Source organism: Nelusetta ayraudi, unplaced genomic scaffold (assembly GCF_046127955.1).
Source record: "Nelusetta ayraudi isolate G7.1 ecotype Tasmania unplaced genomic scaffold, CSIRO-AGI_Nayr_v1 ptg000063l, whole genome shotgun sequence".
Lineage (NCBI taxonomy): Eukaryota > Metazoa > Chordata > Actinopteri > Tetraodontiformes > Monacanthidae > Nelusetta > Nelusetta ayraudi.
The window spans coordinates 3005731-3023947 of NW_027466113.1; the positions used below are offsets into that span (position 1 = coordinate 3005731).

Sequence of the window (18217 nt, forward strand, 5' to 3'; positions counted from 1 at the left end):
AAGGCCTCTTTCCTCGCAGCCAATCATAGTCCGGTTTGAAAATTCCTCCCCTCAGTTCAAAGTATTTCCGCATTTGAGAGCGCGGGACTCAGTCCGTGAGCACGCGTAGACGGCATTTTTTCAATCGGCTCGGTCGCTCCCAGAGAGGCGAAATGGCGCAGAAAGTGAAGCTGGAGAGGAACGCCTTCTCTTGTTGCCTCTGTCTGGATCTTCTGAAGGCTCCGGTCACGACTCCGTGTGGACACAGCTACTGCCGCGAGTGTATTAGAAACCCTGGGATGCAGAGGAGGAGAGGAGAATCTACAGCTGCCCTCAGTGTAGCAGGAGCTTCAACCCGAGGCCTGTGTTGGAGAAGAGCACTATGCTAGCAGCCTTAGTGGAGGCCCTGGAGAAGACCAGACTCATGCCAGACAGGCATCTCCTGCTTATCACTGCTATGCTGGAGATGAAGATGTGGCCTGTGATGTCTGCACTGGGAGGAAACTCTCACCTCCAGCCACATCATCAGTCTTCAGCATTTCAGAGATACAAGCTGGTGGAACCCACCCAGGAGCTCCAAGAGCGCATCTGCGTTTGCCATGATGAGTTGAGGAAGGAGTTCTGTCGTACTGATCAGCAGGAAATCTGTTTCCACTGTTTTTTGTGTAGACCGATGAACCCACCCCATATGATAATTGCAATGTCTGGGCAGAGCGCAGGAGCAGCACAGGAAGGAATTTCAGCAATTAATCCATGACAGAGAGGAGGACCTGAAGGTGCTTCAAAAGGAGTTGAAGGACATTGACAATTCTGCTGATGAAGCAGTGAAGAGCAGCGAGGAAATCTTCACCCTTATGATCCGTCTGCTGGAGGAAAGACGCTCTGAGGTGCAGCGGTAGGTCAGATCCAGGCAGGAAGCAGAAGTGAGTCGAGTCAAAGAGCTCCAGAAGGAGCTGGAGCAGACGATCACTGAGCTGAAGAGGAGAGGTGCGTGGCTGGAGAGGATCTCTCGCACACGGGATCTCGACAAGTGTTGCGATCAGATCAGCTCCTACTGGAGAACTCTGTGGAAGGTAGACTCTGACGCCACCAGGCTGAATAGCCGTCCACTGGGACACTTTGAGGAGGTGACGGGAGCTGTGTCCAAACTCAGAAATAAAATACAGGAATTGCTGATGGAGACACAGGTGGACATCTCAAGAAGAGTGTGCAACATTGATGTTTTCCAAACAGGACTCAGTGTCAGAGAGGACTTCCTCATGCATTCGCGCCCAATCACTCTGGATCCAAACACAGCATGCAGGCATCTGTTATTAACTGAGGGGAACAGAAAAATTACACATGTGAATGAAGAACAGCCTTACCCTGACCATCCAGACAGATTCATTGACAGACGTGTGGCCCTGAGTAAAGAGAGGCTGACTGGACAATTTTACTGGGAGGTGGAGCTAGGACATAGGTCCGGTGTAATAGTGACCCACAGGTCTATTAGCAGAATGAAAAGGTCAGAGGAAGCTGAATCTGGAAGTGAAGCCTTTGAAAAGTCCTGGATGTTATTTTGTTGGCCTAGAGGATATATTATTCGTCACAACCGCAACAACACTCATATCTACGCACCTTTGTCCTCCAGAATAGGGGTGTACTTGGACCAGAGCAAAGGTGTCCTGTCCTTCTACGCTGTCTGTGGAACCATGGAACTCTTCCATACAGTCCAGACCACCTTTACTGAGCCGATGCATGCTGGAATTTGTGCATGGGATGGATGCTCAGCTGAGTTGTGACGTCTGGCTGAATCCTCAGTTTTGATTCTTCTGTCATTATGTTTGAAGGAACCAAATCTGCATGTTGTCTGAAATGATGAAACCCACATAAAATAAACTCTTTTGTTTAATTTAGGTGATGTGAAAACTGAAAATGACTTTTTATTTTATTTATTTATTTATTTATTGTTGTCTGTTTTGTTGTCTGTTTTGGAAAAATGTGAATAAATACCAAGTTTGCTTTAAATCGAAGGTGCAATCCAAATGTTGTTTGAGGGTGCCCTCCAGTGGTGGGAAAGACGAACAAAATCAAACGAAGGAGTACAAGATTTTCAAAGCAAAGAAAAGTGGAAAGAGCTGGGCAAGAGAAGAATCTCAATGAAAAAAGACCAATGACTTATAGCAGATTGAACATGATCTTCGGAAACGTAACATTTTGGAGGTTCAGAAACAAAAAAGCTAACTTTGATAAGAAGAAATCAACCAATCTTGAATAGGCAAAAAAAGAAAAGAAAGAAAAGCTGCTTTACTGAGCTGGAAAATAAGGTAAAACAATCATGGTAATTGCTTCAACTTTGTTGATTTGTATTAGTTTAAAAAAAAATAAGGTACATTTTTGATTCCTCATCAAATATGATATGCCTCATTTATGATTTTTATATTGGTAAAAGATTAGTATATTTCCTTTAAATAAATAAAATTGCGAGTATGCACTTTTATTGATTAAGTTGTGCTGAATATATTCGCAAATGTGCTTTTCAAGTAATCAGGAGGATCTCTAATTTAAATAAAATAGAATACAATTCCTGATTCTCTGGCAAAGGGACTACCAATGGAAACTAGAATAAAATTGATTTAAAGTTTAAATGGACTTAATAGCAGTGGACTCTTTTTGCTGCTGTCCAGATAGAAATGATAAAATAAATTAAATACACAAACTGTGTATTTCTGTTTTGGAAATACAAAACATCATTCAGAAATTCCTTTTTTTTAAGAAAAAAAAAACAAAACATAACTATCAATATCATTCTTCAGAAACAAATTAGACATTTCTGTAGTTTTGTTTTCATGGGCTACTGTCCATTAAAACTAAAAACACAACTGGAGGCCCGCGACAGCCTTGGTGGTGTCCAGGACCAGAGAAGGTCTCAACCTAATACTGAATGCAAACACAGTGTGAACTGTGTTAACTGAATGGTTGTAACAAGATTGCATCAACATCTTCCTGGTGTCAATTTTTTGCTGAACTTTTCAGCTACCACAGCTGAACTCGTTCAAAGATTTGACCGACTATTTCCTCCCACGTCTTCAGAACCTGCCGTGGTTCAGAAATTCAAGTTCTTTATTTTTTAAAAAAGGGACAAAGTACATTAATCAACATTTCCATGAGAAAGTAAATATACACAAGTTACCTGAAGGCTAAATTCTATCGGCAGTCCCTTTGCCAGGTCTTAATAGACTCTTCAATAAAAAGAGTTGAATTAGAATTTTAAATTCAAACATTTTCATTTTTTTTTTCATTGGTTTGTTTTCTACTCCATATGTCCACTGTGTTGTGTCCTTGTTCACTCTGTCATGCTTTTGTTCACCTTGTCCTTTTAACAATTGTCAATCATATTAAACATGATTTGTATGAATAATACAATGTGACCAATAGCTGGAAAGGGGGACGACAGTCATGTTCTGATAACAAATCCCATTGTTTTGGTTTTCTCCAAATGGATACAAAATATTGCCACATGTGCCATAATATGCCTCTTAAAACGGGAGTAATCCCCCCCAAAAAATAACTTATTCATATATAATTTGAAAGAATTTGCTGTTGATGACTGCCTGAGTTTTCACAGCTGGGTAAAATGGCAGAAGGTTCCAGGAACCTGCTGTGACAGCTTGAAATTTTCTGCAAAGACAGAACCCCTGCTGCTCAAAACAAGGTCATCCCTTGAATGTGGCGTCAATGGTTAAATCCTCGCTCTGGTACAGAACTCCTTTTGGATGTGTGCTTAAAATGCAATGCCTACTGCTACTGCGGAATTCTATGTAGGCTGTGATATACAGGTTACCACTCGGTCCCCGCAATGAATTCACATAGACCAGGCATGGGCAAACAATGGCCCAGGGCCCATATGCGGCCCGTTGAGCTTTTTAATCCAGCCCGCCCAACTTCAAGATATTATATTAATGGTAAGTAAGTCATAAAAAAGCTGTGTTTCATCATTTTCTTTCAGTGTTTTAAGAGTCATTTCAATAAAGAGAAAAATATTGTGGGACTTCAAAGATACACGTTTTGTTGTTGCACTTTGGTTCATTTTCAATACACATTAAAGCACGTTTTCTACATTTTCCATGGTATATTTTTTTTCCTTCCATCTGCTCCTGCTTCCGGCCCCTCTGTCAAATTTTAGAACCCATTGTGGCCCATTAATCAAATTTCCCCACCCCTGACAGACGAACTTTGACAGTTTTGAACACGACATCCACTTGTGCCCCCAACCTTTTTTGCACTAGGGGCTAATGTAATGAAAGGCCATATTTTCACAGACTTGTCTTCAAGGTTTGTGTGTGTGCCGTTATGTGTGTCTGCGTGTGTCCGGGGCTAAGGTGGTGGTGGAGGTGGTGGTGGTGGTGGGGTGTTGGAGGGGGGTGGGTTGCAAAATAAAACAATTAGACTGAAACAAATATCAGGATGAGGGTTAAGGGTTGGTACACCATAACACTGAGTCAGTGGGAGCACTAAGCTTGTTTCCTCACAACTAGACCGTCCCAGTGGCGGGCTGTCAGAGCCTTCACTGCCTTCACTGCAGGCCAGATACTTAGAATAGTACATTTTCCAGTAGATGTGATAAAAAAAAAAGTTATTCTCCAAAGTCTGTTCTTTTCACATTACATAACATCCACTTGGTTGCGTTGATTCCATTGTCACATATTACGGTAGAGGTTTTATCCAATCATATTTCAGCTAGCTTGTTGTTGTTAGGTGCCATGAAATCTGCCAATCTTTCAATTGATTAGTTTTTCCTCCATTTCATGTTAATCTGCATCTGCTCTTGTTTGTTTGTTGTATATAGATGGACTCATATGTTTCTTGTATTTACTATAATTACTGCATAGTTTATTTTTTTATTTTTTTTAGTGCTGCAACAGTGTGGGTTCCGAAGTCGGGATCAATAAAGTAGATCTATTCTTTTCTATCTCTATTCTCATACATGGCGCGATTGTATTAATTTAGAGTGAGAAGAAAAGAGTGAAAGAGAGGGAGAGGGAGGGAGGGAGGGAGGGAGAGAACGAACCTCCTCCTTCCTGCTGACCACCCAACAGAGTCAAAGACGCCCACTAAACGCCCACTGGACGCCCACGGTTTCACACCAGTGATTGCACGCGCTCCCATTGAGCTGCTCATCATTCCTCGTTGCATTTTTCGGGAGTGAAGCTCTGAACCAGAGAGATCCTGCAAGAAGACGCTGACATGGCCAAAGAGGCAAGAGAGAACTGGGATAGCCCAAGAGAATTCCTCCTGGCATGTGTGTCATACGCAGTCGGACTTGGGAACGTGTGGCGTTTCCCATACCTGTGCCAGATGCACGGTGGAGGTAAGACCAGCCTTGAGACCACACTTGAATGAATATTGTTGTTGTTGTTGTTGTTGTTGTTGTTGTTGTTGTTGTTGCTGTTACTTTTTACATCACGCTGCAGCCTCGATACTTTTTTGTTTGTTTTTTTACTTTCAAATGTCGTGAAAAAAAGACAACTAATGTATCTATGAGTTATACAAAGATGTTTTGCTGTTATCTAAGTCATGTGGCGCAATTGTTTCTGCCGGTAGAATTCCAAACGAAACCTTATCAACAAGAGTGATTGTTTAACACTGGGTTTACTCCAAGTTAAAAGCGCACTATAAAGACAGACCGGCAGTCATAAACAGAGGGCAGAACCAGGAAGATACACTGTGAATCAGTGAATATTCATTTACTAATGTAGCCTATCTACAGACTTTGAACTCTACTAAAACCACACCAGTGAAACGTCAAAAGGTGTTGTTGTTGTGACCTAATAGTTTTAGCTGATACTTCAGTTTGGCGTACTTGTCAGCATAATAAAGTTTAAAAAAGTTAATGCTACAATGACATGCAGGTACGGCACGATGAAAAGGCAAGTGGGAATGACGATGATTTTACCGATTTGAAACAAAGGCAAGCTAAACCTGTGACGACGTGACACATGTGGAGTCGATTACTAAATCATATCGGCATTTGTATACAGATGATTAAAACACATGGCGGAAAGATAATAAACTGTAAAATTATTGGAGGCAATAATTGCATTATCTGTGTGTGTGTGTGTGTGTGTGTGTGTGTGTGTGTGTGTGCGCGTGCATGTGTGCGCACGTACATGAAAGAAGAAAAGAAGACAATATATTTAAACTTGACAAACTTACTTACTTAAGTTAACCTCGCTTGCATCCAGCCTGTCTGAGTTTGTATGCATTCATTTACATTTATATTACTCACATGTGTTTTGTTATTCATTTCTGGAACTGATCACTGGAACAGAAAAACAGACAAAAACATACAAATGTTATGTTATGGAAAATGAAAAATGGAAGAAAAAAAATAAATCTGTAATCTTTGAACATTTGCTTTGGTTTTGTGACATTCAGATCTTTCAGTCTCTGCCACCCTGAAAAAGAGAAGGAAATTTACTGTCAAGAAGGAAAAAACTGACTGGGCTCTCGAGCAGGTTAATTTAACCAGTTTCATTGGACAGAAAGAACCCGGGCTAAACCCTGCAGTTGTCCTGCTCACGTCGCTTGTCACGTTCAATATCACACAAACGAAAAATAAACCTTTCAGTTTGTTTGTTTTTTTACTTTAGTTTTCACATATTAATTTCCAAAACATTGGTTTTTCACGGTTATTCTGGTCCACTCTTTCTGAAAACTGAAAAAAAACAACTACAAAAATCAACAAACACATTGAAATGTTTAGTTCTAATTTATTGAAAAACAGAATACTGAAAGGATTGACCAGGTTCCCACTGAGAAGACAAGTATAATCACTGGATGCGTGGGAGGTCAACCCATCCTTTCGTCCGATTGGCTCAATTTTGTGCTGCGCTCTACCATAATAGGAGGCCTGCCTCAATATGAACCTACGTTGTTGCCCCTCCCACCTCCTGTCTGTCTGCTGTGGATACTGTAGCTGGGTGTAATGGCCCACGAGAGATATTGACGTTTCAAATGTTGACTGCCTGCCGCATTGCTCCCATGCTGCAGCTACACTCAGCAATAAGCTACACGCACACAAGCTTCTAAGTGCCCGAGTGGACATGACAGCTCATTGGTGTTGGCATCAGAAATTAAAATCAGCACATTTGCTTTGTTTGGGGACTACTTGACTACTTTTTGGCCACTCTGTTAGATGGTGAACTGCATTTCATCGGCTACTGACACGCCGACCCGAAGTTACAAACAACTGCCAGCAGGCGTTGCACACTGGGAATCTCCTCATCAGACTTTATTGTACACTGATGCATTTGTTCACTGAGGGTTTGTGTTTGGTTTTACAGGTGTTTCTGCAGTGAATAGTGTACAGTGAGCGGCAGTACATTGAGCATCCTAGCACAGACTCCTCCAAAAATATCTAATAATAAAAATAAAATATCTCCTGTTGAACGCTGCTTTCGGTCATCCGCAGTCAGTAGGAGAGAAAGGAAGAAATATTGTTTCAAATTTTGTTGTCTGGTTTGAGTCAAACAGACCCTAAGCAGCTACACCACCACTCCCACCATCCACCACCATCAGCAACACTAGTGATTCAGGATCATGAAATAAGACTCAACAGCATACCCGGGCAAGGTACTCGGAGCGTGCGCGGTTTTTGTGTGTGCGTGCGTGTGTGTGTGTGTTGATATTCATGTATAGATCATGCCATTTCTATATTTTCAGGGGGCTTTTTGATTCCATACCTCATCATGCTGGTGCTCGAAGGTATTCCCTTATTCTACATGGAGCTCGCTATTGGTCAGAAGATGAGATTGGGCAGTATTGGGGCGTGGTCAGCCATAAGCCCTTATTTGGGAGGAGTAGGTAAGTGACTTCTGAGACAAATCGCTGAGCTTGTAACATTGTGGGTATGGATCGGGAGTCTTCCAATAGGCAATACAATCATCATCATGTCGTGCCACATTTTTATATTTTGCATTTATACACAGAAAGTATTTAAAATTCTCTTGCTTTTGTTTACTTCTTTCTTTTATTAGGTCTTGCTAGTGTTGTGACGTCCCTGTATCTGTGTCTCTATTACAACATCATCAATGCATGGAGTTTCTGGTACCTCTTTAATTCATTTCAAGTGAGCTCCTGATTAACATATTTAACACTAAAGATTATCATATTTATTTGTGTGTGTGTGTGTGTGTGTGTGTGTGTGTGTGTGTGTGTGTGTGTGTGTGTGCGTGTGTGTGTGTGTGTGTGAGCGAGAGAGTGAGAGAGCGAGAGAGTGAGAGAGCGAGAGAGAGTGAGAGAGAGAGAGACTGTTGTGCAGATGCATTGGAGCTCCTCCTCATTTACTGCTCTGTTTTTATTTTCAGTCAGTGTTGCCTTGGGCTAACTGCCCCCTCAATGCGAACCTGACAGGACCAGATGAGGAGTGTGAAAAGGCAACTCCCACCCAGTACTTCTTTTACAGGCAAACACTGAACATCTCTTCATCTATTGAAGAAAACGGTGGCATTCACACAGGACAGGCACTGTGCCTTTTGCTATGCTGGATGTTGACATATCTTTTTGTTAGCAAAGGTGTAAAGTCAACTGGAAAGGTGAGAGCATTCTGTTTGAAAAAACAAAAAAACAATCGAAGCGAACACTGGATTCAGCTCAATATTATATTTTTATATTATATATATAATATACAGTATTTGTAAAAAAAAAAAAAAATGTCTTTATTTTGACAGTTTTGGAAATTCATTATTGTTGTTATTTCATCTGTGGTAGAGCACTTTTAGGCAAGTCTCTAGTTAAACGCAATGATCCACAATATCAGGTTTAATTGAAAGATGTGTATCGTCCGTGTAGCAATGAAAACTAATGCTATGCTTTCTTATGAGATTATCAAGAGGTAACGTGTATGTTCAAGAGTATTCGTCCAAATATTTTAGTGTGTGATCAGCTTATTAACAACATATTTTAACGTTTACAGAAAGGTTAGTGCAGCTTCAATGAGGAAGTTACAGAGAATTCTGGTCACCTTTAACCCAAGAGCAATTTGTTCACCTTGTTGGTTAGCTTAGTGCTCTGAAAGAGCTTGAAAGGGAAATTGCTTGTTAAGAGTTCGGTTTGAAATTCACAGTTTGTGTTTTTCCTCATTTGTAGGTGGTGTACTTCACAGCAACGTTTCCATATGTGGTCCTTTTGATCTACTTGATCCGAGGCTTAACTCTTCACGGGGCCTTCACTGGTATAACTTATATGTTCACACCTAAGGTACGTTAATATCATACATTTGATTCAAATTCAAATCAAGTACAAAATACTGAGTGTTGATTTTTTAAATTTGTTTGCTAACAGTTGGAAGAGCTTGCTAACCCTGCCACATGGATCAACGCAGCCACTCAAATTTTTTTCTCTCTGGGATTGGGTTTTGGATCACTCATCGCTTTTGCGAGCTACAACCAGTACAACAATAACTTTGAGCGGCAGGCAATTGCTGTCTCCCTAATTAACAGCAGCACTTCCATATTTGCTTGCATTGTCACCTTTGCCATCTATGGGTTCAAGGCCACTGTCAACTTTGAGAACTGTTTAGAAAGGTAAGTCTTGGGTTTCTTCACAATAAGGCAATCCTCAACAGATTCAGAGACTCTATTGGGATTGGGGGAGTTGCTAAACTGAGTAAAATAGGATGGAACCAACCCTAGCTAGCAATTGAATTGAAAGAGTAGAATGAACCTCGAAAAAGGTTTACAACATGTGGATGTTGCATGTTGCGTGTTAGATTAACTCTGTTTTGTTTTATTTTTTCTTTCAGGACCCGTGTCCTTGTTATGAATACCTTTGATCTGGCAGAGGCCAACGTCACGATACACAATGTCATGGACTGGATTGAGACGCTGAACGCAACATACCCCAAGGAGTTTGAAGAAATTGCTGACAAACTGGAAACCTGTGACCTGGACAGCGAACTACAAAATGTGCGTTCTTCACCGTGGCATTAATCTTAAAATGCCAAAAGCTTCCACTGATAGAGAATCAAAGGACGAGGCAACAATTCTCCTACAATCCCTAACTGTGTTTTTCCCCTCCTCATTTTGTGTTTCCAGGCAGCAGAGGGACCAGGTCTTGCTTTCATAATGTACAGCGAAGCAATTAAAAATATGCCTGTGTCTCAGATCTGGTCAGTGCTCTACTTCGCGATGCTCCTGCTTTTGGGGGTTGGCAGTATGTTGGGAAACATTACTGCCATCATTACCCCGCTCCGAGACTTCAAGATCTTCTCCCGAGTGAGCACCGAGTTGATTAACGGTAACGTCAGAACACATTTTTGATGTTGATACCGCCACGAGTTCAGCGTTGAAAAAGAAGGATTGTATTCGTAGTTTTACGTGTCGTTTTTTTATTGAGAACGTTAACAGCTTTGCAATCGTCCGCCTTTGAATTGAACGGTTACCAGTTGAAGAAAGGACAAAGAAAGCCTTATTCAAAATTCGATTTAAGTCTTGATAACAATGTGATTTCCTACTCTTTGATGATATCATCTTTGTACACTGGTATTTAACGTGTTGTGTTTTTGCCTTTAGGCTTGGTGTGCATATTCTGTTTTCTTATCGGCCTGGGCTTTACAACCACATCCGGAAGTTACTGGTTTACTATATTCAATGATTACGCTGCATCATTCTCCCTGCTTTTCGTCGTCCTCATTGAAGTCATAACTGTCAGTTACATCTATGGGATTAAAAGGTTTGTGCATCTCATCGCGTTAGAAACCAAATCTAAATTCAAAGTGCCAGCAAGTTGCTAGTTTTTAAAATTTTCATTTGAAACCTTAATAATTGCACAAAACAATGTTCTGAAATTATATTTATATAATACATATATATATATATATATATATATATATATATATATATATATATATATATATATATATATATATATATATATATATATACATATATATTAATATATTAATCATAAATAGCATATGTAAAAACAAGAGTGTTCCTGTATTGTGGCATTTACTTGTCGTGCATTGACTTGTTTCAGGTTCGAAAAAGATATAGAGGACATGATTGGTCATCGCCCCAACTGGTACTTGAAGATTACGTGGCTCGTAGTTAGTCCTGTTCTTCTTATTGTCCTCTTTATATACTACATTGTTAACTACATCCAAGGAGGGTCGCCTACCTACCAAGCGTGGGACAAAGAAATTGTAAGCCAAGTTTGAATTTTCAACTTTAAAAAAAAAAAAAAAATGTATCCTTTCTTCAGGAAAATGCAAAATTTATAGAGTGATAGACAGATGGACAGACAGACCACAGCGTCTCTTCTGTCCTTCAATGATGTCGTTCTGTGGGAGACAGTGGTTGCTCAGAGCTGCTACCTCTGTAATTAAGTCGTGCCCTAGGTCTTCATCTACTTCATCTTCCATATCCTGGAAGTAAACTCACAGCGCCAAACAGGGCCTGGTATAGGTACTGCTGCATATCCAGCATTCTCGTGTGACAGCTATATGTGAGCACGTTTCTTTCGGATGTGTGTCCGAAAATGGTCGGTTTCAAGAAATGCCGCCTTTGTGCAAACGGGGCCATAGACTCTTCAGCATGCTCCTATGAGACGAGGACAAGTGTTAGCGTACTTGCAATAACAAAGGCAGATGCTCTCTGTTCCATATTTCTACATGATAGATATTTAGAATGATGCTTTCTATATTGGCAGGATGATTTTCATTTGTGTTTCAGGACACGTATTAACTTTAATTGTTCATTCCTCAGGGAAAATCAAATCCAGAGGCATATCCCGTCTTTGGCCAACTCTTCATTGGGCTGCTTTTGGTATCATCTATCAGCTGTGTTCCCCTGACAGCATTATATGTCTACTGCAGGAAAAGGAAACTTGGAAACCAACATGAGAAGCAGCATACAATTAAGATAGAGACTGTGCAGTAACTGGAAGAAGCATTTCACAATGAGCTCTTCTCTGTAGAAATTTGAGATTGAGATACATGTATTTAGTGTTTTTACTGCTTTATGTATAAAAATGATCTTTCTCACTGGAAGAATTCGACTTTGGAGGGAAATCACTTCTAATCCATCATTGTTCACTGTTGAGTGCATTTGATAATGATTGTTTTTTTATATATATTGATTCTGTGCAAATATTTTTTTAGAAAAAATGTCAAATTAAAGTAGCCTATATTCTTACATGTTATGTCCAAATAAAGTTTGATAAATACTTGCTGCTTTCAATGATTTTGTGATTTTTGATAATTGCGCGGTCACGATAAATGACTGTTGCTTAAATGGAGATGCAGATCTTTACACTGTAGGCTCAGTGAGAAATGTGCATTCATAAAACAGGATGGTGTCTGCCAGGTTTGTTATGGAATGGGGTGGGGTGGGGTGGGGTGATGGGGGTTGGTTGCTTGCTAAAGTGACAAGTGGAGGTGCAAAATTTTTTTGAGTAAGACGCAGTGCGCCACCTTTGGGCATGTTTAGGCACTTCCAGCTGGCGTTGCGGTGATATGTAGGCTACACTGTGAACTTAACGTTGGAGGGTCCAGTTGGTTTTTCTACTGATGGTGCAAAGTTCTCCGAGAAGCCTTTGGCTGTGATTTAGCACTGTATTAATAAAAAGTTCTTGATTAAAGCTGAGGCTGTGGTTCGTCTTGCAGGTTTTTGCTAGGAGGCCCAATGAGTCCCCACATTTGCTAAGACCTGACCTCACACAGCAGGAGGTAGGCGACAACGCAGCACAAGCAATAGTATAAAAGTTCTGCTATATGCAGTAAATGCGGTATGGCTTAATTCATATTGGGTTGTCAGCCAAATTACACGAAGGTAAAAAAGCAACTAAAATTGCATTTAAAGAAAAGAAACAAACCAATACACAAGACACTACTTTGCATTTTTCACCATTAAAGTGAAAAATATATAACACTACAAATTGTAATAATAGTTTGGGCATTCAGGAACAGAAAGGTTCGCAAAAATCAAGATCTTTTTCGATTTTTGTTTTATTCAAAGGGAAAAATTTATACAAATCTCAAATCAAAAGAAAAATGCTAAACTATGCAACTTAAAAACATTATCGGAGGCCAAGTTTCTTCTTCTCTCTCAGTTTCTTGCGAACCACTTCCATGTTTCGGTCCTTCCATGTACTCTTCCTCAGTTTGATTGGACGACTGCCAACATACTTTCCTGCACATTGAATTAGGGCAGACACAACGAGATTGCAGTTATTACCCGCTGTTAGATTTGATTAGAAAAGTATGGAAGCAAATCTGTGCTCTAATCTGCGATGGTGGGAAATCTTTTACAGGGTTGGATTATGAGCACCTTTTAATAAACTAATCTACAAAACTCATTGTCACTACACGTCTTTGCCAGATGCCTTTTGTCTTTGGCAAATTTTCCATTGTTTGAAAATCTGTAAAAAACCTTTTTTGTTTTTTTTTAAACGGAAAAATACTACAAGGGATCTATGTGTTACAGTACAACTACACACATTCAGACTGACCGTTCATCTCTCTCATGGCTCTGACATAGTCATTTGGATCCTTGAAGCTGACAAAGCCATAGCCTTTGGTTTTACCTGTACGTTTGTCTCTCACCACCTGATGGTAAAAAAAAATATATATAAAATAAAAGTTATATAACTTGCAAGGCAATCAATCGAAATGTACCAAGACTCTAGGCATTACAAATGCTTTAAATTGTAAGATGAACTAACTTTGATATATATATATATTTTTTTAGTCATGCCACGGTTTGACAACGTTTTTGTAAGTAGTAAATATGTGACTTCAGCCTGGAACTGGAACTCGACGCGTGAAAGGCACTGATTGGTTGTCAAGGGCACTAGCTAGCATGTTGCTATTTCTCGTTTTGACCACCAATGGTCTTGGGCTGCATTTTTGTGCTGTGTACTGCAGGACTAGTAGTGTACAACAAAATTCCCTTGGCGGAGATGTGTACAAAACTAAAACATAACTCAAATCGAACAGAAAGGAAATAGAAAAAAAATGACCGCAACATTGCTTTCAGGCGATTTCTTGCGTAAATGCGGTGTAACAGGCCAACAAAGTAAAGCGCACTAAACCTTAGCTTTGAGGAAAGACGGATATCGGCTGAAGGCCCTGGCCAGGATGTCGTCATTGACCTCATTGCCAAGGTCTCCACAGAATATACGGAAGTCATCTGTTAGAAAGAGAGCAAAGTTAACATCTTCACACTTACATCCTGTACGTCGCTGTGTCTAATGGTGTTCAAATGAACAAATATTCACGTTCGCACACACCTGTCTCCCAGTCCAACAGACTGGCGTCCTCCCAACTGGTTCCCGCTGCAGTGCGGATACACTTTTTCACCTTCTCCACCTTAGCTTTCTTTTTGTCTTCCGTTACATTTTCAGCCGTCTATCAAACATACAAGGAACAAATGACGTCAGGCCAAAGTGTCTGTAATATTTTCACCTGCTCTCTGACATAAGCAGAACAAAACTGACAGATGTAAAGTATATTCAAAGGTTATGGCTTCTGCAAACGTATCAAGGACATGGATGAATCGTAAAGTTCAGAAGAAAAATAAAACTGCGGCTTTAACCTCAGCATGGAAAGGTTCGGGCTCCAGCATGCTGGGTCCAATGACAGCGCTGCTGTCCTCGCTCTCTTTCTTATCCAGGAGACCTGCTGCCATGACTGCAGCCTGCTGCTCTGCAACCTTAGCTGCAAGTTCTTCCTGAAAAAATCCATGAGAGAGAAGCAGATTATGAGGCAGCAGCAAACATAAAGCACTGCGTGTCTTCCCCCCCCACCCCCCTCAGTGCAGGAAGAGTGCATTCAGAAGCTGTTGAGATCCTCACACATTTCAGTGTCGTTATATTGCAGCCTGATGATTTGATTTTTTTTTTTCTTCCCATTAATCAACACTCATTAGAGGTCAATGTCAATATGATGTTCCAGTCATTCCTATTGCATAAATGAGCAAAAATTGCATCATAAAAGTGGTAAAAGAGAAGCAAAACGTTCACAATGAGACAAATTTTGATGCAAACATTACGTCAAAAGGAACAAATCCAATTCTATTTGTGAACAATCTCATTCAAGACTTAAATACCATTCTGGCTTGTCTCTGAGCTCGAACGTCAACCCTTTTGTATCCATGAGGAGTTGGAGGAGCAGAATACACAGTCGGCGCTGCCTGGATGATGGAGGACGTCAGCTGGATGGGAGGCAGAGGCCCCTGTCTTGACGCTGAGGCCGACACCATCGAAACAATATCTGATACCTACACGAAAACACACAGAAGACATAGACATCATTGGCACCCCACAAGAAAACTGTGGCAAAACTACACAGTTGATCAAGCGACTACCTGAGGTGCGACAGAAATGTGCTGGATGGGCTGAGGCGCTTCCCGAGACATTTGGCCGTGCATTGTGGGTGGGAGACCAACGGGGGGCGGTGGAGGAGGTCTGGGTAGAGGAGGTGCCACCGGAGGGCCACGAATCATATGCAACCTGGGACCACCTGGCAACACATTGTCAGGGTTACAAGAGAAATAAATAAAAGCGGGGTCTGCAATTTGCTTTAAAAATGTTTTTCATCGTACTTGTTTAAATACAATTATACTGTTAACAGTACACACTATAGCAACATACCAGGTCTCTGCAGGATGTGAGGGACAAACGCTGGCCTCAACATGGGAGGGCGCACTAGAAGATCGAAGGAAAAAAAAAGTCACACACATTCTAACTAAAAAAGTGATAATGAGAAACATTACAAAGACAAAGTAATTAAGAGGGATTGGACGACATTTTGCGTAATAGTTGCATAAAGATAGATAAGATAAATGTAGACGACGGACTAATAGACACTAATGCTTCGGTTCAACCTACAGTTCAAGTGATTATGTTCACCTGGTGCGACAAAGGCTGGCGGCGGCCCTACAAAACTGGCAGCTCGTGCTTCCAAAGTCTGTTGAACCTAAACGGAAAAGAAAGAACATTTGAAAAACAGGAAAGACAAAATAGCAGCCAAAGGTTCATTTCCATCTTAAGTCGCTAGACGGGTACGTCTCTATTTTTTTTACAAACCTGTCTGTAGGTGTTTGTGCCGATAATGGGCCTCACGATTGGAACAGTTGGAATTGCAAGAGCAACAGGCATGGTCTCCATGACAGGTGGGGTTTCTGACATTGGACCACCGAGAACCTCCTGCTCAAAGCTGAAAGAAAAACAGGGGGGTCATAGAATCTTTACCCTAAATTATGATTAAAGTGTTTTAACACAGATTCTAATAAAGAAAACATGACCAATGCAGCTTAAAAAAAACCCCAAAATAAAATACAAACCATTACTGTGGACCTTATCTTTGAGCATATTTTTTTCAATTACAATTACTCAAAATTCTGTATAATAACTTCTTTCTGTACGTTAAAGTAGAAAAAAACAACAAGTGTAATAACTGTGTAATAAATTCAAACTAAAATCAACTACTTTGTACTTGTTAATTACGGATGTGAAATCCGATGCAGTAGGCACATCACCTAAATTATACAACGCTACCAAGTTAAAACTGGTTAAAGCCGGGTCAAGCAGGAATGCAATGGCACCATTCAAAAGTCATATAACAACGAACCGGTAATTCACTGGGCAATCACAGACTTTTACTGGAACCAAATCCAGTTTCCAGTTTAGGGTCTTGGGTGGAAAAGTTGGCTCCACCCCCCTCTCTCCTTCTTCTCCCGCAGAGAGGGGGGTGGAGCCAACTTTTCTCCTAAATCAAAAGCTAAAAATATGCAATAGCTGCAAACTTATTCCAGTGTATATGCAAATATATAAGTATATATATATATATATATATATATATATATATATATATATATATATATATATATATATATATATATTTTTAAAAAAAACATTTCTAAGGGTAGAAAAACCGAACAACTTGCATTTTAAAGCAAATAATGAACATTTATAAATATATTTATTGGTAGTGTATTATAAACTTTAGGCAGTTAATCTTGTAATGTTTTTGTATAATCTATCACAATATATGACGTATTTACTAGCAGAAAGGTGAGATCAACATCTGGCTCCAGCATCATCCAGTAAGGTATACATAACAAGCCTGTATGCTGTATGTGATGCTACGCTATCCTGTACCATCCTCAGTCTTCTGACCTATCGATGCACAATGTCAATAAACTGACCGTTCTCATCCTGCCACCGGAACCTACAAGTTTCAGTAAGAGAAACCAAGCTGGAAGTGCCATTTCAAAGCCTTTGTAACACACTAAACAACACATATCGCATATTTGTTTTAGACCGCACCTTTAATTACAACTACATCACACTTGCAGACACTTCCGTTACGCATACTGTGATGAATATGATCATTGCGTGAATGGCAGGCTGGAGTACTTACAGAGCCATCTCGGCCTCCATCTCTTTCAAACGATCTTCACCCGATTTGGCGGCCATGCTGAAAATAGAACACATTGGCCACAGAAGCTTAAAGTGATTTCAAAAAAAGCTAATAAACAGCTACCAACTAACAAAAGATTGTGAATATAAATTTAACAACAGACAACATTAAGTGTCGCTCGACGGAACACGGCTACCTTTCAGATGTCCACACGTTACTTTCTGTTGTTGATTGGCGAACGGAATTGACGCTGTGTAACACAACTGCGCTAAACAATTACAAACGTCTAATTTACCACATACGCCATAAAACGCGGTAGATAACTAAAATAAATGTAAACATGTATAGTAGAATGAGACGCTTCTGCAACGTTCTTCTTCTTCTTCTTCTTCTTCTTCTTCTTCTTCTGCTTCTTTTTTCTTCTTCGGAGTTTGAGTTTGTGACAGTTTAGACACTTCGTAGCGCGTCACTGCCCTCTACTGGACGAAGTCTTTTATTTTATTTGCAAACAGTATGTACATACCACTAGTTTATCAGGAGTTGATCAGGAACAGACACCCTTTTGATGAGATAAAATAACTTAATTAGAAAAGTAAATGTAAATACATGAAACATAATATAGGAGCTGAGGATATAATAAGAACAAACAAATCTCAACTAAATAAAAACAGAGGAACACGCGAACACACCTAAAGTAAAATAAATACAATGAAAATTAAAAGTTTGAATTAATAACTTATGTTGCATCTTTAAATAATAGGTAGAGATATTTGGCGAGGGTTCGGAGGGTTTGGATTCTATACCTTTAGGGGTAATATGAAGTTGAAATCATTT

The 18217-nt window shown here is 40.1% G+C and overlaps 2 protein-coding genes and 1 pseudogene across 2 annotated transcripts; 2 read left to right on the plus strand and 1 right to left on the minus strand.

Moving 5' to 3' along the window:
- The first annotated feature begins 152 nt into the window (after positions 1 to 152).
- The window catches only part of LOC142898342 (tripartite motif-containing protein 16-like), an 87747-nt pseudogene continuing 69682 nt past the window's right edge, over positions 153 to 18217 (plus strand).
- slc6a20 (solute carrier family 6 member 20) lies at positions 5090 to 12186 on the plus strand. Its single transcript, XM_076040709.1, has 11 exons — positions 5090 to 5329; positions 7684 to 7824; positions 7998 to 8089; positions 8328 to 8555; positions 9109 to 9219; positions 9304 to 9545; positions 9764 to 9926; positions 10056 to 10257; positions 10533 to 10692; positions 10999 to 11164; positions 11727 to 12186. The coding sequence occupies exons 1-11, from the start codon at positions 5206 to 5208 to the stop codon at positions 11898 to 11900; spliced, it is 1803 nt and encodes a 600-aa protein (XP_075896824.1). The 5' UTR covers positions 5090 to 5205; the 3' UTR covers positions 11901 to 12186.
- rbm42 (RNA binding motif protein 42) lies at positions 12954 to 17796 on the minus strand. Its single transcript, XM_076041035.1, has 12 exons — positions 17580 to 17796; positions 17384 to 17440; positions 16048 to 16177; positions 15871 to 15937; positions 15613 to 15666; positions 15327 to 15481; positions 15069 to 15239; positions 14556 to 14690; positions 14251 to 14368; positions 14053 to 14150; positions 13471 to 13567; positions 12954 to 13151 (listed from the first exon to the last, which is right to left on the minus strand). The coding sequence occupies exons 2-12, from the start codon at positions 17437 to 17439 to the stop codon at positions 13039 to 13041; spliced, it is 1194 nt and encodes a 397-aa protein (XP_075897150.1). The 5' UTR covers position 17440; positions 17580 to 17796; the 3' UTR covers positions 12954 to 13038.